At 45.2% G+C, this 24,053-nt stretch overlaps 1 protein-coding gene across 1 annotated transcript in view; it reads right to left on the bottom strand.

Annotated features, from left to right (window-relative positions):
* Window positions 1-19,793, bottom strand: part of Smarcal1 (SWI/SNF related, matrix associated, actin dependent regulator of chromatin, subfamily a like 1) — a 41,597-nt gene extending 21,804 nt beyond the window's left edge. The window contains exons 1-9 of the mRNA XM_051190439.1: window positions 19,661-19,793; window positions 17,353-18,188; window positions 16,633-16,683; window positions 13,458-13,670; window positions 12,887-12,937; window positions 7,447-7,633; window positions 5,671-5,821; window positions 4,267-4,425; window positions 1,918-1,983 (exon numbers count right to left, since the gene is read on the bottom strand). Of these exons, the coding sequence (XP_051046396.1) occupies window positions 1,918-1,983; window positions 4,267-4,425; window positions 5,671-5,821; window positions 7,447-7,633; window positions 12,887-12,937; window positions 13,458-13,670; window positions 16,633-16,683; window positions 17,353-18,130 (1,656 nt within the window). The 5' untranslated portion in view covers window positions 18,131-18,188; window positions 19,661-19,793. The remainder of the gene's footprint in view (window positions 1-1,917; window positions 1,984-4,266; window positions 4,426-5,670; window positions 5,822-7,446; window positions 7,634-12,886; window positions 12,938-13,457; window positions 13,671-16,632; window positions 16,684-17,352; window positions 18,189-19,660) is intronic.
* Between the last annotated feature and the right edge of the window lie 4,260 nt (window positions 19,794-24,053).

The raw sequence follows: 24,053 nt of genomic DNA, 5'->3' as shown, positions 1-24,053 counted from the left end.
GCTGGAGAGATGGCTCAGAGGTTAAGACCACTGATTGCATAGCAATAGTTTAAATTATCCAGATGCTTATTTTTTTGCCAGTGTCATATTTGCAATATTACATAGTTTAGGCCTTTATTTAAAAAAAAGAAAGAAAGAAAGAAAGATGACTTGGAACACTGCCTGTGAGTAAGTCCTTGAATAAAAATACTGAAAAAAAAAAAAAAAAAAGAGTACTGACTGCTCTTCCAAAGATCTTGACTGAGTTTAATTCCCAGAAACCACATGGTGGCTCACAACCATCTATAGTGAGATCTGGTGCCCTCTTCTGGCCTGTAGACATACATGCAGTTGGAACACTGTATACATGATAAGTCTAAAAACAAAAAACTACAGGGCTCTACACAAAAGCTTCAGTTTTGGTACAAATCCAAACACAACAGAGGATACACATCTTGACAGACTTATACAACAGAATACTATATGTAAGAATCAGGTAGTCATTTGGAATGACATAGAATGATTCTCAGGATACATGATACAGGGGGAAATAATAGGTATAAAGCAGTGGTTGTTATAAAACTAGGTGTGGAGAATGGATGAAGTCCTGAATGAATGTGTTTTGTTGACATGAGCACAGCCATGTCAAGGACCCTAGTGCCACACACCTGTGGAAATGGCAAACCCGCTTCCTCATTCTGTGGTATATAATAAATACATAGAGTTCTCAAGCTGCTAGTGTGCCTCTGTCAGTGTGCATAGCCCAACCAACCCCAGCTTTTCAGTAGGTATGTCTATTGCCTGCTCTCTCATCACCCCAGGAAGGTCAACTCCAAAGCTATACAGGTTGGAGCAGTTAGGTATGGTGGCACACACCTGTGATCTCTGCAATAGAGAGGCAGAGGCACAAAGATCAGGAGTTCAAGACCAGCCTGGGCTACACAAAGCACTGTGTCGAAAAAGAAGAAAAAGAAACAGTGACAAATGGGCTGTAGAATGCCCTGCAGGGCAGGAGAAAACACACATTTAGAATTAGGCTCTTACAGAAGTAAAACATTGATCTGATAGCTATGGCTATCTCTGAAGGACAGCAAAGTCCAGGGATCCAAAGATGGGAGGAAGACAAGTTTTTTTTTTGTTTATTTTACTGTGGTGTCATTTTTGTAAATTTAAACATGTATTTATTTTAAAAAGCAAAAAATAAACAAAAACCTCAGCTTTTTGGCTGGCATCTCATTTAGCCAATTATCAGAGCTGGGGCCTCCAGAACTCATCATGGTGTCACATACTTGACAAGTGGGGCCTAGGACATAGAAGAGAGACAAGAGCAGAACTGCATCAGAGTGTGTATAGAGGATTTGATTCTGCTCTACGTGCCCACTGCTACCCACCCTGGAGCCAGAATACACTCCAGCACATGTGCTCAGGGACAGGTGTAGATCTGAGAACACAGGGGGAAAAAATGTACATAGCAGACCTTCCAGTTAACCACAGGCCTCAGATAGTGTGAAGTGGATTAATCCGCTTACCTGCGCCAACCAGGTAAGCCTCAGCTTTGCTAGAGATTCTCTCTGATGCCCACAGCCCTGGCCTGGTTTTACATTTAAACAACACATCACACCTTGGCAGCTGTGCCTATGAGTGATGCAGTTTCTCCTGAGCTGTTTGGTGACATGTTGTTACAGGTCTTCTTGTGCTGGGGGGAAGCCAGAGGACAGTCTCTCCTCATCTGAGTCTGTGACCCTCAACAGGACTTCATGTGGAATGGGTTCTTGGCAGGATGTAAGCAAGCACAGAACCCAACAAGAGATGCCTAATGCCAGCACTGAGACCCACCCCTAGCTCATCAGCCTGGGCTGCCATCTGGTTGGCCAGGATGCTCTGCATGCCTGAGCAAATGCTCTATTAAGGCCCTAAGTCTCTCTCAGCCATACTTACCTTTAGGATAGGCACAGCTGCTCGGCAACGGGCAGTCTTAATGTTTTTGAGGAAGTGTGATTCGTCCTGAAAGAAACAGCCACATAAGCAAATCAGGGCAGTCCTTGACACACAGACAGTTCATCTGACCTTGAGTCTGGCTTGGCATTTGCCATGAGGATGCCTCCCTTAACCTGTTGCTGTTCAAGAGATGGAGCAGTAGGCTAGGGAAGGACTCAGGCCTGGGACAGCTTCTTTATTATGCTCTGGATAAATTACTGTCTCTTTAGGGCAGTTTTCCACCTAAAGAGGGGGCTAGTAAATACTTGCCCCAATCTTCCACTAGCTATGTGAGTGGACAAAACCCTGAGAGGTGGCTTGTCACCTTGTGAGAAACACCTCACATCTGCATGTTCTCAGTCTGGAACCTGCCCTCAGGCTTGGCAAAGCAGCAAGGATGGCAGATGCCCTGGAAGCAGGCCAGACAGTTACGTCACCACAGCCACGTATGCAGAGCACTGTGGAAACACAGAAACGGATGGATTCCTGTCCTCTGGGGACACTTATGTTGAAAACATGGCTTTTGAAAATTTTATAGTTGTGCATATAAGCAAACACGAAATTTGCTATATTTTCTAAAAAAAAAAAAAAAAAAAAAAAAGTTTTTAGGTTGGCATATTCCAGTTGCTTGCCAAATGGCTCAGAGCTATGGTACCGAGTTTCTCTACCCATAAAATGGATCTAATGCTAGCTCCTAGAGTATCAGATTGCTATGTCTGAAATAAGCTAATGCAGGGGCAGCCCACAAAGCAGGTCTAATGAGTATTTCATGTACCAGGGGCTGCTAGCAATCCTACCTCTGTCCCTGAAAGAATCTATGTTTCCCCCAAATTGCTCCATTTCAGCTGTGATAAACAAAAAAAGGCCTCAAGAGGACAATGGACTGCGAAACTTCTCAAATGTCCAGAAAGCATCTCCCAGATGTCTGGGCTACTACATGAATGACAATGAGTCATGTTAAGTTCTCATGAAAGTCATAAGAGAGCTATTTATAAAGAGAAGTTGCAGAAAATGTGTGAGGCACAAAAGGGAATTGGTCCTTTCAACCATGGGTAAAAAAGGTACCATTGCCATAATAAACCACAAGCAGCAGCTGGAGACAAGAAGTCTTATCTACAATATGTGAATCTGAGAACTGCCACTCGGTCCCTTGCTACATTGAAGCCACAGAATGACAGGCTGTTTGCTTCATTTGAGGAGAAACCAACATTGGTGGCAAATAGTTTGCCCAGAATCTCAAGGCTGGTTAAGTGATGAGCCAGGAACAGAAACACATGAATTCTGAAGCCACATGCCACAAAGCTCCAGTCAATGGGTCTCCAGCATGCTAGCTCTGCAACTAAGGGGAAAGGATGGATCTGCCTGGATTGTCAGCTCAAGTGAGTTACAGGCAGGACTGCTTGGGAACACAGGGGAGAGTAGTGGTTATATATGAAACATCTAATACAAGATCACGGACAAGAAAGGTGGCCATCATTGTCCCTACATCCTGGAGCCACAGTGACCATCCTGGAATATTTCTTTCAATACTCCATTTCATCAGAATGCTGCAATCCATTCAAAGCCACACTTGAGTGTGTGCCAAGCCCAACATGACTCCCACAAAGACTCATTACCCAAATGGCTTTGATAAAATACATGTTCTTGTTTGTACACATGTCCAGAACACACTGAATATCCCCTGGGGTCCACAACCACGTCTTCTTCCCTGCTCTGAGTTCCAGAGTATTTTTATTTGGGAACCTTGTCCACATATTCTATGCTGACAGCTGGCTGGACACCAAGTCTGCCCAGGTGTTCATGAAATGTATGAAGAGTGAAAAGGCAAGCCAGTTGCCGAAGGCAGTACTTGGAAGGAGGTAAAGATGTCTTTAAAGACAAGTAAAAAACGCTTTTCTCTTAGCAAGGACAGGATGTGTCTTTATACCAGGTGGAAGACAATTATTGACTGCTGGACATATGTCTGAGCCACCACATTCACAAAGTGGTACCAATGCACACACACCCTTGCTGACAAGGATGCAGTCCTTGGGACCCAGAATGGTCTGGTGCGCACATGCTGGCCTCCATCCCTGGCCTCCCAATGCAGGAGGGATAGACTAGAAACCCTCTAATGGACTTGTTCCACCCATTGAAAACACTCCTCCTGCTTCAAGAATAGGTCATTCCCTACCAAAGATAGGTGGTGATTTCTATTGCCACCTCCACCCAAAACCCAGAGAGGCTCAATGAGGGCAAATTCCCAAATTGGAGGAGCCCTTCAGAGTGTCTCAAGAGACAAAGTACCCAGGACCCTGCCAAGTCACTTACAATAATGACGACTTTGAAAGGGGTTTTTAGCTGCTTTTCCAACTTGCTAAGAAGATCAAAACTAACAATGTTGACCAAGCCAGCTGTTAGGCGGCCCTTCCCGGTTACCACCACGTTGATGTTCTCTGGGTTCAGAGATGGCAGCCACCGAAGAAAGGCCTGCAGGTGACAGGGGACAGCAAAACAAAGTGATGACCCAGCCAACAGCATTCTCATTGGGGATCAAGTTTAACGTTCTCTGAAGATACACTCCTCTCCATATCCTGCATCTGCCGAACCCTGGTTATCTCTACCTGCCTCTAGTCCACTCCTCCCCTCACTATTTACCGGCAGGACTCTCTCCTGTGAGCAGGCGCCTCACGTGCCTACAGTTTCTTCTCTGTGACGTCTAGATGGTCAGTGCAGCAAGCAGCTCCCGCTGGGGAAGATGATTCTAAGAATTTTACGAGGGGGCCTGCAAGAGCCTCCCTGCACACTAAAGGCAAACTGTCTTTACTGAGGTCGATGAAAACACTTATGTCAGGCTTCTTCAAAGCCACCTGCTGTCGCCCACAGCCCATCACTAGATAAATCAGGAAGGACACTGGGTGTCTCCAGCCTGGGCATTTCTGAGCCCTTGGCCTTTCCTGGGCCTGCTATTTCCTGACGTGAGTTCTCTAGTCTTGGTTCTGCTTATAAGCAGCCTCCTGAGTCTTTCTGGACTTTTTAAGGGAACTCTAACAGATATACAATGCCAACTTTCTGGAGGCAATGGCAAGATGCAGAACTCACCAGTGGCAGGCTGAGATGCATCCTCTACAGTCTGACTCTGGGGCCTCAGAGAGAGGTCAGTCTGTGACAACCCACATCAGCATAAAAGCCATAAAGCTTGGGAAATAAGCTAATTTGCTTACCTTTTTTTAAAAAAATAATTATTCAATGTTTACATCAAGCTTCCATTTATTAGGTCATCTGGGGAACATGCACCCTATAGCAAGGAAAACACTGAGCATGGGCGTTAAGAAAATGCCTCCTTAGGAGGTAACACAGCTCTTGACCTCCTTGAGACCTAGTTTATCTGTAAAGTGGGTCACTGAGTGCTGTGTCATAGGATTTGGAGAGACAAAGAAAGTAGACATTCCAGAAATCAGGTGCAGTGCAGAAAGACAGTCTTATTTACAAGGGCACAGAGGTACAGTATCTGCTGAGGGACTCAGTATCTGCTTAGGTCCCTAAGCTAGCAACTGCTTTGCTTTCTTCCCTTTGGGGATAACATGACTCCCGGTTCTCAGGGACCAACTCATTTTTCTGCTGGTCTTTGACCCACACAGACCTTTCAAGATCCCAGGCCCTGCCCCTACACTATAATTGTACTGTCCTAGCCCTAAAGAAGCCCTTCCAATGGTTCTAACACGAAGATCTAACCTGCTCCCAGGTGAAGCGCACAGAGGAAGGCACGACCACCAGGAGTGGCCATTCCTTTCTGTAAAAGGCTGCTATACAGATGGCCTGGATGGTCTTCCCCAGGCCCATGTCATCAGCAAGTAGTAGGCGGCCTCTTTTGGATATGGCAAAGCTGCAAGGAGACAGACAGGGTAAGGTAATGTCACAGTGCATGGGACCATTCTGCTAATTACCCTGCCACCACACAGGGTCCAAAGGCCCCCTCTATGCAGCCTGCGACACTGACGAGAATGGGCCCTGCTCTCAGCAAGATTCTTTCCAGAAAGGGCAGGGTGGGAACCTTTTAGGAAGCAGAACAGGAAGAGGGAACGGACAGTGAAGATGCGGAATGAATGGTACGGACACTGGAGGAGGATACAGAAGACATCAGGCCACAGGGTCAAGAGTGGAACACAGGATGTAGAAGACGACAGGCCATGGAATCAAGAGTGAAGCCATAGTGAGAAAACTCGGCCTGAACCAAGCACAGGATCACAGGGGACCATGGGAGACCATGACGCAACATCCACGTCCAGGGGTTTGATCTCCCTTGAGAAACGTGCCCAGAAAGGACAGAAAGAAGTAAGAGTCGGTGGAGTTAGAAAGACGGCATTCTGGGGATCAAGGCTCAGTCTGCACGCTCAGGAGCAGAGTGAAGCTCAAAGTGACTAAAGCTACTGGCAAAGAGGACGGATGGAGAGGGTGAGAACTTGGCTTTAGCAAAGGGTTTTCCCAGACCAGCAGCTTCCAGGCACCTGAAACAGCCCTGGACTGGAATCTCTACTCTACCACTCAGTAGCTGTGCCTCTGGCTACACCTCCAACTGCAACAGTAAGACCGGTTAAGTAGTGCCCGACCCACAGTTGGGAGGAACAGTAAAAAAGCGCTTAGGACTGATGCTTGGCACCTTCCCAACACTGAGGAACAGTGTCTGTCATAACCACCATCCCACAGAAGGGAGGACGTCATGAGAGCACAAACAGTGAAATGACTCGCTGGTGTTGCAGATGAATCACTGAGAAACTACAAAGAGTCTATGCCTCAGACATCTGGTCCCCTGCTCCAAACTCTAGTCCTCTTTCACCTAATTTGTGAAAAACTGATTGCTGGCTCAGAAACCCAGTAACGAGCTGGTGGATAGCTCTTTTCTTTCCTTCTTACGCAGGAAAAACAGAGTCATCTCTTCTCATCGGCTTGCGGGCACTACAAGACTTTTCAGCTGCCCTTGGCCTTCTGCTAAGCTTCCCAGGATGCAGCTCTCTGGGGACCTGAGGCCAGCACACATGGGCCAGTGAGCATCCTGTCGGGGTACTCCCTTGCCCTCTCAGCAGCCCCAAGAAGCAGCCTCCCTTTCTGCAACACGGAAACAGCACTTAGTCTGTGCTGCCAAACTATGGAACACCAGCCACAAGCCCCTGAAAAGAGCACCTGGCTGAGCAGGGTGCAAGCTAAGAAGGCGGCTGAACTAAAGCAGAGAATTCTGGGGAGAAATCGCTTTCCTTCAGCTGATGAGAACTGGGTTGCTGTACACCTGCAATCCAAAGTCCTGGTTAACTCATAGAACTGGAAACCAATGGTAACAATAAGCTTTGCTAATAGCACACCTGGCTGTTTAATGCTTAATGTTTAATCTAGATGCTTCCAGACACGTACCCATATGAATACATGTAAGTATTCATAAAAGAAGCACTTGAACCCCACCTGTGCTAAGTGATGAAATTCAAGTGAAAGACAGCAAGAGGAGGGCCAGGAATCTACCTAACGCCCTCTCTCTGAAAGGGCATGAGATTAGACACAAGCTTGGCATCCACTCCGGAAAGGTCAGCTTCAGGCACATGGGCTCTGGCATTGAGAGACGTCTTCTCCAGCTGAGATGCAAATGCCAGGGTCACTGTCTTGGGCAGAGGTTCCAGCTGAACTTGTCGGAGATCACGTGACTTTGCAACTGGAAAGAGAAAACACAGGTGTGTGAGCCAGAATGCACAAGTCCAAAAGACCCGGAAAAAGAGAAATGGTGTTAGCTACATGCCTTTTTCTTAAGAGGGCTAACTGCAGAACACACCACTATCTGGGCACTGGATCAAATAACAGCCAGCATTCCCTCCCTCTAGACCTTAATACCTATAGATAAGAGGGTATTCAGCAACACAAAAGTGGTTTGGCTGATTATACAATACTAGAAAGAACTGTCTGATGTTTAAGATTTTTTTTCTCAATCTAAAGTAATTTTCTTTCTTTATAGTTCTATTGCGGTAAATAAGGATCAGGATAAACAAATAGGCCGAATAGATGTTTATTCAGGGAGAAATAACTTACAACCTAGACAGATGAACACCAGGAAATTCAACCCGATCCTCTCCTGTCCGAGTCACGCCAGAAAGAGAGAGCGCCTTCCTGGCCCCCTCCGACCTCCTTCCTCAGGTCACCTCCGCCCATCGCTCCACCCCCCAATGGGCGTGGTCAGTGCTACAGAAGGACTACCTCACTACATAGTTCCATTCAAATACATAAAGACCCATAGCTATTAAAATAGCCATTCAAGCCATCCCAGAACAATCCTAAAAAATCAAGTCTTCAAAAGAATGATTCTAGGCTTGTTTTCATTCTGATGGCTTCAGAGTTTGGGGTAAGAGAGAGAACCCTTAAATCACCTTCTGTCAACAGGCAGAAGAAACACTGCTCTTCAGAGTGAACACTAGAGGTTCCCAAGTTAGACTGGAAAGACAGTAGTGCTATTAACAAACAATATCAAAAAGCCAAGTCCACGCACAGGCCCCAAACCAAGAAAAACACATATTCAATCTCGTTTCATATAAGAATAACTTTCTCCTCTTGAGAGGGTTTTATAGTTGTCATTTCTATAGTGAAGCAGCTAAAGTATCTGTCATGGAGAGTGCAAGTGTGTAAAGAAGGCTCAGTGAGCAAAAGAGCTTGCTATGCAAATGTGGGAACCAGAGTTTGGATGCCCAGGACTCATGTAAAAGCCAGATGTATAACATGAGTCTGTAATTCCAGGAACCTCCAGGGAGACAATAGGAAAACTCAGGAGAATCCCCAGGAGTTAGTTACTGGACCAGCCAGCCACCTTCATGTCTACAGCAGAGAAGCAACAAAGAGCCCAGTGTCAAAGATAGAAAATGAAGACTCCAGAGGTTTCCTCCTGATTTTCACATACATGTTACGGCACATGCATGCCTATACACACCTACACACACAGAGAGAGAGAGAGAGAGAAAGGGAGAGGGGGAGAGGGAGAGAGAGAGAGAGAGAGAGAGAGAGAGAGAGAAAGGGAAGGAGGGAGGGAGGGAGGGAAGGAGAGGTGGAGGGGGGGAGAGAGAGAGCCAGACACTCCAAAATCCATTACTCTGAAGGTAACTTGCTCATGACCTAGTCTCTGAAGCAGGGGTCAGTTGAGCAAAGGCCTGTGGCCTGACAAGTCTGCTCCCTGTTTTTGTTTTTTTAAATAAGATAATTTTTTATACAAACATGCCCATGTCATTGGATTATGGGTTATCCACTACTACTCTCCTACTAGAGTGGCAGAGTAGAGTGGCTGGGATTGAGACTGCATGGTCCAAAGGCCTAAAGTATTATCTAGGCCAGTATAAAATGTTTGTATAGTCAGCCTGCTTCTGCCTCCCTTAAAGGTGTGCACTACCACCTGGCTAAAACAATTTTTTTTTTTTTTTGCTGCTAAAATTATGGTTCTCTTTAACAACAACAACAATCATGATCAGTGGTTTCTTTTTTCTTAAGATTTATTTACTTAGAGTACATACATTGGGGTTTTTGCCTGCATGTATGCTTGTATGAGGGTGTCAGATTTCCTGGAACTGGAGTTACAGTCAGCTGTGAGCTACCATGTGGGTGCTGGGAATTGACCCGGATCCTTTGGAAGCCATCTCTAGCCCGATCATCTGTTTCTTAATACTTAAGAGAGTCTTCCAGAAGTTCTTGACCTTAACCACCAGTTCATTACTGGGACTAACACAAATGTGAACATGGACAGTTGTGCCATCTGCTTCTAGCTTCAGCTGCTTGATTATTTTCAGTTTTTTAAAATTCAATCTTTGACATTTACTAAATATAAGTATCAGGTGTTAGTGAGTTGGATCAGCAGGTAAAGGTGCATGCCACCAAGGCTAGAACTCTATATTCAATCCCAAGAACCCACATGATAAAAGACACACAATTTGCCCTCTGATCACATGTGCCACATGCTATGACACACATAGATATACATCCCCTCTCTCCTCAAACACAATATATAGTATGTATGTATGTACGTACATAGGTACACACACACACACACACACACACACACACCCACACACACACACACACACACACACATACACACACACACACACACACACCATTTCTGGAAAATTTCCATGAACAGAAAACAGAATTAACGATAGATTAGGTAAGGCTGATGGCTTTAGTATCAAGTGGGCTGTTCCATACTTTTTAATCTCTTAAATTAAATCTGAATGTGCTAACTTATACACACTTCAGGAGCATTTCCTCAAGTATACTGAGCATTCAATGTACTTGGCAGAAGCCATTTGCATCATAATTCTAGCAATCTTCAGAATTCAAATACCTGGAGAAAGAAAGCTAGGAGCTGCCCAGCTGCTGGTTGCAAGGCCTCTCTGTAAGCACCCAGTTCTTTCAACCATTCCAAGGGGAAGAACCCAATGCTACAGCTCTGCTTCCAAAGTCCTGTGTTACTAGTGCAGCTCACTGGATGCTCCTGAGAACTCCGCCCCTGCCAACGCTGTCTACTGTCCTTTCATTGGTGCTGGTGGATGACAGGCACATGCTGTCTGGCTTCATGAGTCATACAGAAGTCATTTCTACAAAAAGCTCTTTGGCAGGATGCGCTAGCCACACAGCTGAGAGATGCTAGTGTTTCCAAACAGCAGCTGACAAGACAGGATCATGGAGAACCCTTCTGGACTGTGACAGCCAGGGAAAACAAAAGGCCTCATGCCAATTTCACTGCGGGCGGAAGGCGTCCACTCTCTTGGAAAGAAGAGAAACCTCTGAGAGTCACTTTCCTGGAGGAAATGACTCTCACCACGTCTTTGATGACACACTCAGGCTTCACTGCTATTTCTTAATTAGCTTCTCACGCATGTGCTCAACTAGCTTGGCGCCAATAATTTGATTTCGCACACGAGGAAGGGGACCTCCAGGTGAGAAGAAAGGTGCAAATTCCTCAGGACTGCAGCACCATGGCAACTGAACCCAGGTGGGAACCAGGCTCTCTTCAGAGTAGCCATTCTGGCCTCTCAGTGCTTAGAGCTGGCTTCCGAAATACTTAATGGGTCAGGTTACAAATGCAGTAGGAGTTTCAAGCTTATTTCTGCCACCACTGACTTCACTGTGACTCCAAAATGTTCCCAGTACGGCAAACAAAGGTTTCCTTACTGAGACAATGTAGCCAGGAAAAAAGCATATAAAAATTATAAATCTAGACTGGCCGACTTAGGGCCCAGAAAATTACTAATGTCTAATACAAACTCATGTGCATCTTTCTGCGTGAAGAACTCAGAGTTCATTAGGCATTTTAAGGTCTATTAGGAGCCACCGTGGAAGGCTGGGCCTTGCTGCACCGTTTCCCAGCACTGCACTCACCTGCCAATACCACGTACCCTGCGTCGTTGCCCAAAAGAGGCAGAGAATTTTATTGCTCACATATTTGTCTTTCTTGGTCAAGGAAACAATGAATCGACAGAAAAGAACTAACTCCTGCCTCTCATCAGAAATTCAGGTTAGGCCAATAGTTCCCTGGAGTCAAAGCTCCAAACAGCAGTCAGAGCGCTTCAGATCTGCAGTGACCAGTCTTCCTGTTTCAGCCAGTTTTTATGATATTAAAACAGCCCCACGTCCTATTCAACCTAACCTTGAGGTTTATAGCAAGGCCTTCTTCAAGTTACAAAAAGTTTTTCCTTTGTATTTATTGATTCCTTTGTATTTGTCTGCCAGTGAGACAGATACGGATTTTAAAAAACAAGAAAATTATTTTTCAGATAGGGTTTTATGCAGCCCAGGCTGACCTCAAACTTGCTAGGTAGCCAAGGATGACCTTGAACTTCTGATCCTGTCTCTACCTCCTGAGTATTGGGGTAACAGGCATGGGACGCCACACACATTGGATCAAACACAGGCCTCAGGTATGCCAGGCAAACTTTATGATCTCCAGCCCAAAGACGCCCTTTCTTAATAAAAGAACAAGTGGGGCACAAAACAGTGACCCATCTTCCTGCTATCTGAAACTACGAAGTCAGTCAGGAGACAGGGGGCACAGAAAGCAACCCAGCTCTGCCCTCTTCTTCAAAGCCCTAGCCTGACTGATGGACAGGTAGCTTATGCCTCCTCACTCCCAGTACTGGCCAGCTCACTGCTATGACCAGCACCAACACACTGCTCCTCCCACCAACTGGGAGGCCCCATAAGTCCACAGGGACCCAGGAAGGGGGAACACAATTGTGACAACTCACTACTGCTTTAACCTAGAGAAGACTAGTGTTCCAGAACAGGCTATGACCACAACCACCCTTCTCTGGCATATTAGAATTTTCGTCCATCTGAGAAGGGTACAAGGAAGAAAGCAGTAAGCCGACCAGGCAGCTCTCTTTGGTGGTGATGGTAGCTGTGCACACATCCTTGCTCTCGGTCAGTCTCTAAGTCCTGTTCAAATTCTTCACATCAGGTCCAGACCTCTGCATCTGACAGAATGCAACCCATGATGCAGCCTCAAACCACAACACTCTTTTACCTTCTGGTCGTTGGGTTCTGGAGGTGAACCGAGAGGTTGTCTAAAGTAACTTCCATCCCCAGCTCTGTAAGCCTGGCACACTCCTCTGATTTCCCAAGTCTACATCCTTCACTTTAACTGTCTATGATGGCAGGAAGGATTCAAGGACCTGGGCATTTCAACAGCACCGCCTTGCCTCATGGATCAAGAGCCCTGTGTCTGAATGGTTGTCACAAAACTGCTGGTGCCAGTAGGCTTGAACAAGACAAGCCCAACATATCCTTCATCCAGCTACTCTGCCCTTAAGCATACGGAGCTACCACTATTAGGACAGCAGGGAGGAGAAACCTCTCTTCAGAGCCGTTTTAAATAAAGCTAAGGCTGCTACTAAGGTTAACAGCGTGATAAAAAACAGAGAGGTGGATTTCTCACTCAGTTTGTTGTGCTCCTCCAGAAGAAAGCTCCACTTCCTGGTCTTGGCATCTGCAACAAGGAGAGAGAAAGCAGAACACACTCATTCGCTGTCCAATTTCATGAACCTCCAGCAAGCTCTCATGATGGACGTGGTGGTGGTCCTGCGGTTGGTACCACATCTACCCTGCCCCACCCCATCCCGCAGCTACAGTGTTAGCAATCAGCCTCCTAGGTGTTTCCTATACACACCTAAGTCTGACACCGTTTTAGGGTATGGAAAGGTATTTCTTTGTTGTAGGGCAACTACTGATTTTCTGTTCTTCTAAGGCTAAAATAAATGGGTTTTAAAGTCAAAGTCGCAATGCACCTGCATTTGTGAAGACACCACTGACAAGGCAAGTAAGACAGCAGGTGGGGTGTTGTTTTTGGATAGCTTAGAGATAAAGCAGCTGCCATCATGTGCTCACTCTGTGACAACCAAGCTGTCACTGTCCTGTAGATATAGCTGTATCTCTATCAGGAAAGTCAGTCTGACCAAAGACGGAGACGAACAGTGCCATCACAGACCTCAAAGAGATCAATCACTTACCGTAATTCCTGGAGTCCATCTGTTTAAAGAGTGCGATCAACTCCTCCGAATAGCCAATGTCAACCTCAAAGCGGGCCCGGGAGATGAGCATGCACCTCCCTGTGACAAAGGCAAGGGAAGGAGCTGAGGGAAGGCTGGTCTGTCCCCTGACACTGCCATCAACCCCTTCCAATGGCTGTAGGGAGACCGTGGAGAGTTGCTTGGCTGCATTCACTGTGAAGAGGAGGAAAGGACCAAATTGATCAGGTGGATGACACTGGATGACTTTCCCCTTATCCAGGACACTCAGAAAGGCGGGGTGGGGCGGGGCAAACAATTCTTCTATTCCTTAAAATTTTGAAATTAAAAAAAGACAACAAGGTATCAGATATTAACAAAAGGGTGTAGCTTGTGATGGTGTTAAATGTTGTAAGTAACTCGGTTGTACTTGAGAATCTGCTGTAGTTAACACACCACAAAGCACCCTTGGGACCCCATGCATAACTACTCTACCAATTGCTTAAAGAACAAGGGGTTGAGAAACAGGACTGACGGGCCACAAATACATGGCTTTCCACATTATTTTATTACCTATCACTGATGCTTTGTGGTAAAAAAGAAAGAAACAAACAAAATCCGACGTTTATTTGAAAGGCAAAATTGCTAAGACATTTGCAGAAAACTTAAAAAATAGGAAGGCCAATCAGAAAATAGAAGGGAAAGTGCCTAGAAAATTGAAGTGTTCTCTTTACAGATGACCACAGAAAGAAAGTCAGTCACATTACTAGAAAAAGCCTTCAGGGAAAATCGGCTAGACAGGAATGAGTTTTAAGAGGTGACCATCATGATTCTACTTCTGGGGACAAAAAAACAGACATAAACTTGCCCACACAGGGCTTCCTTATGGATGCCAAACCAGGAAACAGGAAGCAAATTAAACTGCAAGAAAATGATTTAGGCAACTCTGCTGTAGCCATACAACAAAACATTATGCAGTCATGTTTTGTTTTGTTTATCTGTCAGTAAGAAATTTGGGAAAAGACAAAGTACAAATTTACCATGTTCAATAATGCAAACTATTTTGAGGTTCATAGTGGTCCATTATAATGATGATACCCAAATACTCATCACACAAAACCAACTGCTGGCTTTCATTGAAATAAAAAACATCTATGAGAAAGGCAGAGTACAAATTATATACAAATGTAACATTGTTTTACTTAAATGACAGAAAAAAATGAACAGGGTCAAAGTGCCAGCAATGGCTGAGTTCAGAGATTGTGGGCCTAGTGAATTCTCCTTCTTTGGGCATTAATACACTCTGTGTATTGTGTAGTGAGTGTGGGTAGGGTTAGAAAAGCAAAATCCAGGTTAGGGATATAGCTCAATACTGCAGTGCTGACCTAGCTCATCTGAGGTCCTGGATTCAATACCTAGTACTATAGGGAAAAAAAAGGGTATGTGTGTGTGTGTGTGTGTGTGTGTGCGCACAATCTATAGACACATTTAAATCAGTAACTGTTGGGGATAATATTTACTGATATTGACAATGCTAACAAGAATAACTGGGCCAACGGTGTACAGTCAGTGATTGAGTAGTTGTTTACTATGCACAAGGCTTCGAGTTTAATCCTCAGTATTTAAAAAAGAAAACAAAAGCTGGGAGTGGTGGTGTAGCAGGGGCCAGCAGATCTCTGTGAGTTCGAGGCCAGCCTGGTCTACAGAGGGAGTTCCAGGTCAGGCTCCAAAGCTGCAGAGAAACCCTGTCTCGAAAAACCAAAAAAAGTGTAAAAAAGACACAAAAGTGGTAAACCTATATGAAACTTAAAAATGGAAATGCAATTTGTAAATCCAAAGCTGGAACAGGGGACTTCAGGATACCCGGAGGACCCATATACTCCAGTCAACTTCATCTAAAAAGTAATCATACTAAAGAAAAAGTCAAGGAGAAAGGCCTCAGGAGAGACCAAGGCTGCCTACACCTTGATCACGGATTCCTTCCTTTCAGAACTGAGCAAACAGGTTTGTTGTTCAAGGTCCAGTCCACAGCAGCCCTATCAGAGAGCAGGATGCCACTTTTGTAAACAAGTATTACAAAGAAGAGATCAAGGAGATAAAGAGAAAATTCTGTAGAAATTGGCCCATCGCTCCCCAGAAAATGTCCTAGTGAAGCAAAGAATTCTCTCATATGCCACATCCTCAGAGAAGTGACCTGAGCATGGGCCCTCAGCTTCTGAAATGGGCAGGGGAGAGTGGGTACAGACATGGCTGCTGAGAACCAGGGGAGAATGGGGAACAAAAGTCACAGCAATTTCTTTGACAGAAACAACGGGACAAGGGATCAGTATACCAGGCTTTCTTTTAGGCCACCAACCAGCTCCCAGATAACATAAGACATGGAAACTTGTAAGTTATGAATGCTTGGCTTTATCTAAGCTCTTGTTTTAATCTGTTTCTTTTTTCTTTTTTCATTCTGTATATTTTACTTTCCTGTTTCCTCCATGTCTGGCTGGCTGATGGCTGCCTGGCTTCTGACCCTGAGCATCTCCCTCATTCTCTCCTCTCTTTTTCTCATTCTCTCCTATTTTTGTCTCTGCCCACAAACGCCACCTACTCTTCTTCTGCCCAGATATTGGCGTTCAGGTCCCTTAGGCAGGCAAGGTGAAACAGCAACACATTTTTATGTAATTAAACAAATGAAGCACAAATAAATGTAACACATCTTTACATCAAGGCAGCAGAAACAAATGTAACACCCCTTCACAACGTTAAAAACAATACTCTGCAACATAAATGTAACACATCTTTGCCTAGCTAAATATTCAACAAGATAGAAACACTGGCATAAGAGTAAGTCTTACTTACTCAGAAGACAATGATGCACCCAGGGCTGCCAATGACTGGACACCACAGGATGGACCTGCCTGAGCTTCTGAACTTTGGGGTTCACTAACCAGTGTCAGAGGCTAAGCAATCTTCTCCCGGGGAGCAAGGCCTGACACTGCTATCTGTCACTGCTGGAGCTGCCGCCGTCCAGGGGAACAGGTGTGTGTCTGCATTAGTTACTCATTAGAGACTTCATCTGCCCATTTGTAAAGTGGTTGTTAGGAGAGATAGGAGATCATGTGACTTTGGGCTGAGAAGAGACCAGAGCATAGAACCATTTGGTGCAAGCCCTTGCTGACTTCTCACTTACTCAAGGCTCTGTAGTCAGTCATGCTGAAGTCCCATGTCTTGGTAACAGGATCTGAAATAGACGGAAGGCTGATCATTTTCCCTTATTTGTTCTTTGACACTCTGTAAGAGTGAACACACAGGTAGAGGCCAAAGTCAAGGTTGTTGATTGGCAGGCTCTTACAGACTTAAAAAAAAAAATCTCTACATGAGACAGACAGCAGCAGACACAGGTACTTCTGTTTCATGGAGATAGCAGTTTGGGCCCAGGAAAGTCATTTAACTTAGTGGGCTGAGACAGTTAGGACTAGAACCCAAATCCTCTGAATGGCCACGTAGTGGGGCAATGGTATGAGCAGCAGCTCTGAGGGATAGCAGAGCTAGTCACACCCCAGCTCTCCCCACAGATCAACTAGCCCCAGCACGCTACTGAACATCACCGAGCTAGTTTATCACTTTAAAACCTGAAAGGAAAAAGAAAACTATGGATTTCAAACTACTGCTTTTAGGCTTCAACGCTACAGTTACGTATGGCACACCTGGCAGAGGAGCTGGCTCCTCCGCAAGGGAAGTTTTCTCTATGGCCATGCACTAGCTCAGTTTGACAGCTGCTTCAGACAATGTCTATTACAGAGGAGGGAAACGCTGGCTAAAATAGAAAAGTGTAATGTGCCAATGTGCCCTCTTAATATTTATGAGAAACTGTTAGAAGAGAGTCCAAAAATAGAAAAAGCCTTATTACCATAGTGTCTGCTGGGCAGAGATTTAAACACCGCAATGAGCTCTTCACTGTAGCCAATCTTTACCCGAAAACGATCTCCAGTCCTTATGCAAGTTCCTTGCAGACAGCTTGCTTTTTGGGTTGAGGTTTGCAGTTTCTTTGGGGGTCTCCCCACCTCTGTTCTAGGTGTTTCCCCCCCTAAGGCATAAAAAGTGTCTAAACCACTCTGCCCAGAGGTAGAGGGCTTCACTGTCTTGGCCTCTAACTCCGGATCCCTGGGAAATGGTCCAGAGGAGGAAGCTGCTGTGTCTTGGGAACTCGGTCCTTTAGCCATCAGCTCCTGCATTGTGGTAGCAATGGGTGTCAACTTGATCTTATGAGAAGCCTGGGGATGACCCTGATCTGACTTATAACCCAAAAGCTGTCGGTGAGAGATGTTCGCAGGACTTGGGGCAGGGTTAGAGCATGCTGTAGATCTCTCTCCTTGAATCTTCCACATCCCCATTGCGGGTTCTGGTATGCTGGGCTGAAAATGGTCGGAACTGTGAGGTCTCTGGTCAGTAGGGAATGAATTATTGAGATTCTGTTGCTTGAAAGGGACACCATGGCCTACTGGCTGAGAAGACCCTGCTGGGAGAGTCACAAAACGGCCCTGCTGGGGTTGGGAAGGGCCAGAAACAGTGGAGCCTGAAGCTGCGCTTGGGGGCTGTTCTGATAACTTCTCAGCTCGACGGGCCAGAGCCTTTTGTCGATTCTCTTCAATCTTTTTCTTCTGCTCCTCTGTAAGTGGCAAGGACATTTTAATACATACAGGCTCATGCAGGAATGTCACCTTTTAATTGGGAAGCTGGCAAAAGCTGTGGAAGGCAGAAAGACTGAAATAAAAATGATGTTCACTATGAGTCTACTTTGATTTGACAAGCTTTTGTTCCAGATAATGTATTAGAAAAAGCTAAAAGGACAAGCTGAGTTTTATAATTAAAATGAAAGCACATGCGTGCATACACAGACACAGACACACACAGAGTAAGTAGTATATGCTAAAATAATGATCCTGATGAAAAGCAAACAGTAAATCCAAAACTGATTATATTTCAGCTGAAGTATTTTTCTCCTTCCCATTCCCTAGCCATGTGAGTTAGTTGGCAGATCCCAAGGAAGTTTTACAGTGAAACCTAACTTCATCAGAAAGGACAAAGACTACATTTTAAACTAGAAAGGAGAATGGATTTGATAGAAAGAGACCAACCAACTACATACCATGTCGTGACACTTGCTAAAATAGCCTGTTTCCAACCTGGAAGAAGGAAAAAGAACATTAGGCCTCCTAGAGACTGCACACTAAATTCTTCCCATGTACTCAATACTCATTTCATTTCTGTTAACCAATCTGCAGGTGGACCAATGCAAGCTAGAGCAGCTGCCCTTAAAATCTGATTTCCAAAATGCAACAGCAAAGGGAAGATGTGGGGGAGAGGAAGGCAATGGTCAACTATACCAAATCCAGATACAACGATATAAAGGGTCGAATTCAACTGTCAACTCACCTGCTACGCATTACCAGGTGAATTCAGAGCATAGTTCTAAACTTTTCTTGCCACATACTTGGAAAATCAGATATCCATTGCAAAGTAATGGCCATCTTATACACTTTATGTTGTGCTGTGATTTAATTTACCCCAGCTATTTTCCTATAGGCTGTACCAGTTTTACAATGCTCTAGAAGCAGGGGTCAGAACACCAAATTCTCTGGCTGGGTTTGCGCTAAGCCTTATATAAATGGCAAGCCTTATGTTTATAATACAGGAAATACTCCAGTAGCACTGGTTAGTCGTCAAAGGAGGGTCTAGACTCTAAACTTTTAATGGGTTTAAGATTTTCTTCTTTGCTAATACTCCCTTTTATTAAACACCCTAAAACACCTTCTCACAAATGGTACACTTCAGTCAGCCAGCAGCTGTTACAATTCCCGAGTCTTGTTTGTGCTCAAGTAGGGTGATCTACCTAACAGGCAAGGCCTGGTATGCTGACCGACCACCCCAGTCGGGGAGGTGAGACTAAGGGATGAGGGTCCCAACAATAAGCCACAAACCACAAATGCACCCCTCCTACCATCCCCACCCCATACAGACGACCCTTTTTTTCTGGGACCTGGACTTAACTTCCTTTCTGGGCCAATTCCCGAGCCCCTGGGTAGAGTGGAAGCCCCGCCCCACTTTGCCTCCAGTACTTATTTCCACTTGGATGCTTCCTTCCCCTCCCTCCTCTAGCTTCATTTGGTCTCGGCCACCTCCAACGCCGCTGCCTCCTTCCCAGCCCACTTTCTTACCTAGCGAGGCCCGTAAAGCCAGTCACCTTCGCAGAAAAACCCTCACCCAGGAGCGTCTCCTAAGCCTTGCCTAGGCAGTTTATACTTTTAGCCGGACTGTTAAAGGAACTGGAACTCAAAGCCCCCATCTTGGGGCGTACCGCGGCCATGAGTGACACGGCCACCGTCGAACTACACTTCCCAGCATGCAATACGGCCAGAAAGCCTGGTCATAAGCTGGAATGATAAGACATTTGATGTAGGGCCTTCTGGGGTTTGTAGTTTGAGTTGGAAAGCCTACCAATTGGGGGCTAGTGAACGGGAGGTGTGACGTTATGGGTGGGGCGAGATATGGTGCACCCTGGGAGTTGTAGGTCTCGGTCTCTCCAAATGCTCAGTCTGGCGTAGTTAGCCTGTGATGCTGAGCGTTCAGTGTCAGTGGTGTTTCTTGTAAACATCTCAGACAGCAGGACTGATTAATAAAGATTTCCTTGACACACCCCTTTCTAATATCTTTGTCCTTGTAATTTAAGGCCCAGCCGCTGCTCAAGTTCACATTTCCCTGGGCATTGGTAGGGCATCATCAGTGTGATGATCATTAAGATGAACCTCATATAATCCTTGCTTCAACCTTGTCTGGAATTCACCCCGTAGCCAAGAATGACTTCTCTGACTCCTCCCACAGACCCTCACCATAAGATTATTAATACTCCCTCCCTTTATCCCTCTCCTCTCTCCCTCTCTTCCCTTTTTTTCTTAACACAGGATCTCACCCTGTAACCCTGGCTAGCCTAGAGCTAACAGACCCTTCTCTGGAGTACTGTGATTAAAGGTGTACACCACCACACCTAACTCTGTTATCCTCCTTTTTTGTTTGTTTGTTTGTTTTTGTTTTTCGAGGCAGGATTTCTCTGTGGAGCTTTGGAGAATGTCCTGGCCAGAGTGCTTTGTAGACCAGGCTGGCCTCGAACTCACATTGAGCCACCTACCTCTGCCTCCCAAATCCTGGGATTAAAGGAGTGTGCCACTACCACCCAGCTGTTATCCTCATTTTATAGGTAAGAAAACTGAACCAGAACTGGCCCATAATTTTCTTAAGGCTGTATTCAGCTAGTTTGTTATTCTGATTCATAGTTAGTTGTCCCCATTTCTGAACACCAGCACTTTTCACCCCTATGACGATTGAATATAATATTCTTCTATCTTCAGTGAATTTATGAAGGTTACTATGATTCTGTTTTCAAACATAGCTCATTACAAATTCAGATTCCTGAATGCGGTGTTAGTCGGGAAAACAGCCAGACATTTAAAGAAAAAGAAACACAGTTGTGGGTGGGTTCTTTGATAGGGAAAGAAGATGATGGGGTGGGGAAGAGAGAAGAAAAGAAATTTCTTTACAGGAAAATCCAAAAACCCCACCAAGCCGCTGACAAGTTAGGTAGGGTGGGTTACATCCCATATTCAAAGCTACATTTCTATGCATTGTTTTAATTTTATTACAATAATCATATATTTTGTGTCACTTGAAACAATATCTATATCTTAATAACGGGGCCTGACAATTTAAGTAAAACTTAATAGAGAAAGTGTTCAAATCTACTGTGAATGTTGCTAGGTATGTCCACCAGAGAACGCTATAAAAGCTGGAAAGAAAGTCTTTATCACAGGTTGGCAGCTATATGGGGAACTCACCTAAATCATGCAGCCTTTATCTTTTATGCACAAACCACATCCCGGGTGGCACACTTCAGTTAGCCAGAACAGTTAGCAAGAAGCAGAACGACAGAAGCCAAAAAGCAAGGTTAGTACATTAAGGGGCTTTCCTGGATCCTGGAACTGTGGACCAGGTCTGTGATGGATTAGGCCTTGCTCCCATTTTGGAAGGTGGGGCCTACGTCCTAGGTTTTCAGATCAGAATGGTACCTCTCACATGGCATCAGCTGTGCTAAGGTCTAGAGACCTGTAACATAGATGTTGCCACTATGCCCTCATTTTTCATTTCTTTTCAATTTCATGTCTCTTCATGTGGTTTGCCCTCTGTGTGCCTGTGCTTTTGTTTTCTCTGTAAAGACAAAAGATGTTGAGGTAAGACATCACCTAGTTACATCTCTTCATTGTTTGAGTTGAAACAATAATGAGTGAGATGCTTAGTGACCTGTGAAATCCTACAACAGGCAGAAGAGGAATGTTGCTAGTACTTGAGGTAAATCCAAGATATTTGGTTTCCCTATACTCAGCATCCAGTTCCTGCTACCCAGTGTGAATAGCTGTCTTGCTCTTCCCTGTCTCCACCAGAGTCAGTTAATTTGTTAAGACAAAGTGCTGTGCCTTCATCATGCCTGTCATGGATTCCCACGACAGTCACTTTACTCTCCTGGCCCAGCTGACTCACAAATAGGACAATATACTGTCCTTTGATACAGTTCAGAAGACATGTGGATCTGTGGAGCCTGGTCTTGGAACCCAGGATTCCTATACATTCATAGATCTTACGCCCAGAGATTCCAATGTAGAAAGTCTGGAATTGAACTAAAAATGTGTGCTCCTTTAGAGCTCTAACATACTGAATTGAAATAAGTGTTTAGTCTAAAACTCATCTTCAAAAAGCAGACTAATCAGATCCCAGTCATATTCCTAGCATTGGCTTGTCAGCAACACAATCTATTGCAGTCTTGCTATAATCAGCCTTGTTTTGGGAGGGAGGAGGGGAGGTGTCTAAGTGCTGCCTTACTGCATAGGGCTGCCTAGCCTCAAACCCAACACAAACTTCTTACCTCAGCCTCCCAAGTGCTGGGATTACAGGCAGGCACCAACACACTCACTTTTTAAACACTTTATATACTTTTGAAGTCCTTAAGATCACAATGGAAATCCATTCATTAAAATGGTTAAAGTCCTGGAAGGCAGCAGAGTTCCAGCTTAACACTGAGTTCCCAGCAACCAATGCAAAAAGTTAGGAAATCATGCAAAGCATTCCACTGAAGTTCCCAAACACCAGGCATCTAAATAGTCCAAAAATGGTTTGAAACTCTACCTGGTTCTCTTACAAACCTGGAGGACAAAATGAAGATTGTTTTTTTGTTTGTTTGTTTTGTTTTAGTTTTTGAGATAGGGTTTCTCTGTGTAGCTCTGTATGTCCTGAAACTCAATCTGTAAACTAGGCTGGCCTCGAACTCAGAGATCTCTCTGCCTCTGCCTCCCACTACCAACCACCACCCAGTGCTAGGATTAAAGGCATGCACCACCACAGTCCAGCTCCTGAGGCCATTTCTTATATAGACTCTGGTACTCTTAAATCGTCACCCCACAGTTATGACCTCACTCAACCTTCACGACCTCCTTCTAGGTCTAATCTCCAAGTAGCGTCATATTGAGGGTCAGGTGAATTTTGGAGGGACACAGCTCATTCCATAATATCTACCTACCTGTGTGTGGCACACACCTCCACCACCAACCCATAAGGAGCCTTGTTCCAAGGCTTAAAGCAGAGCATGGATTTTCCAGTTTGTGTTTGCTAGCCCCCAGCAGCCTGACTTTGTAGAGGGCACACATAGTAGACTGTTGATGCAGTCTCATTGCCACCAAAGAGCAAAAACATGATTTTGTGTCAATGAGGGTGTGGGCCACCCAGTGGGTGTCGGGAATCCAAACTGGATCCTCTGCAATAGCAGCAGCGTGCATGCATGTGTGTGTGTGTGGGGGGGGTACGTGAATTCTGGGAACTGAATTTGTGTTCTCTGCAAGAGCAAGCGTGCAGTCTGGATTACTGTGCCAGCTCTCTCCAGCCCAAGAGGTTTTTTTTTTTTTTCTATTTTTTTTCCTTTTTTAATTTCAATTTGAAACAAGGTTGTTTTACATGTCAACCCCAGTTCCCTCATCCTCCCATCCTCCCCTATCACCCCCACCAAACCCCAGCCCATCCCCTTTCTGCTCCCCAGGGAGGGTGAGGCCTTCCATGGGGAGTCTCCAAAGTCTGTCATATCATTTGAGGCAGGGCCTAGGCCCTCCCTCATGTATCTAGGTTGAGAAAGTATCCCTCTATGTGGGATGGTCCAACCCAAAAGTTTAATTTAGAGGGATGCATACAAGGGAAGAGGATATAGGGGGTGGGACAACTGTGCTGCCTAGTGCCATCTTTAATAGTAAGCTATTACTTAGCTTCTGCCACACAACTTTTGTATTTTTGAAATGTCCCCCACAGGCTGATGTTCTGAGGGCTCATTCCTTACTGATGAGAAGCCGCGGAACTTTTAGGAGGCGTGGCCTGGGTCACTAAGGGAGGGATTTGAAGATTATAGGAGGCTGTCAGTGGTTCCTGTCACACTCTGTTTGCTTCCTGGTCTACTGTGATATGAGCACCCTCTATCACATGTTCTTGCCATCATGAACTGAGCTGTTGTGCCACACCCTCCCC

The sequence above is a fragment of the Phodopus roborovskii genome, unplaced genomic scaffold (assembly GCF_943737965.1).
Source record: "Phodopus roborovskii unplaced genomic scaffold, PHOROB, whole genome shotgun sequence".
Lineage (NCBI taxonomy): Eukaryota > Metazoa > Chordata > Mammalia > Rodentia > Cricetidae > Phodopus > Phodopus roborovskii.
Note: the sequence above shows the minus strand (reverse complement) of the source record. Positions and strands in the feature narration are given on the sequence as shown.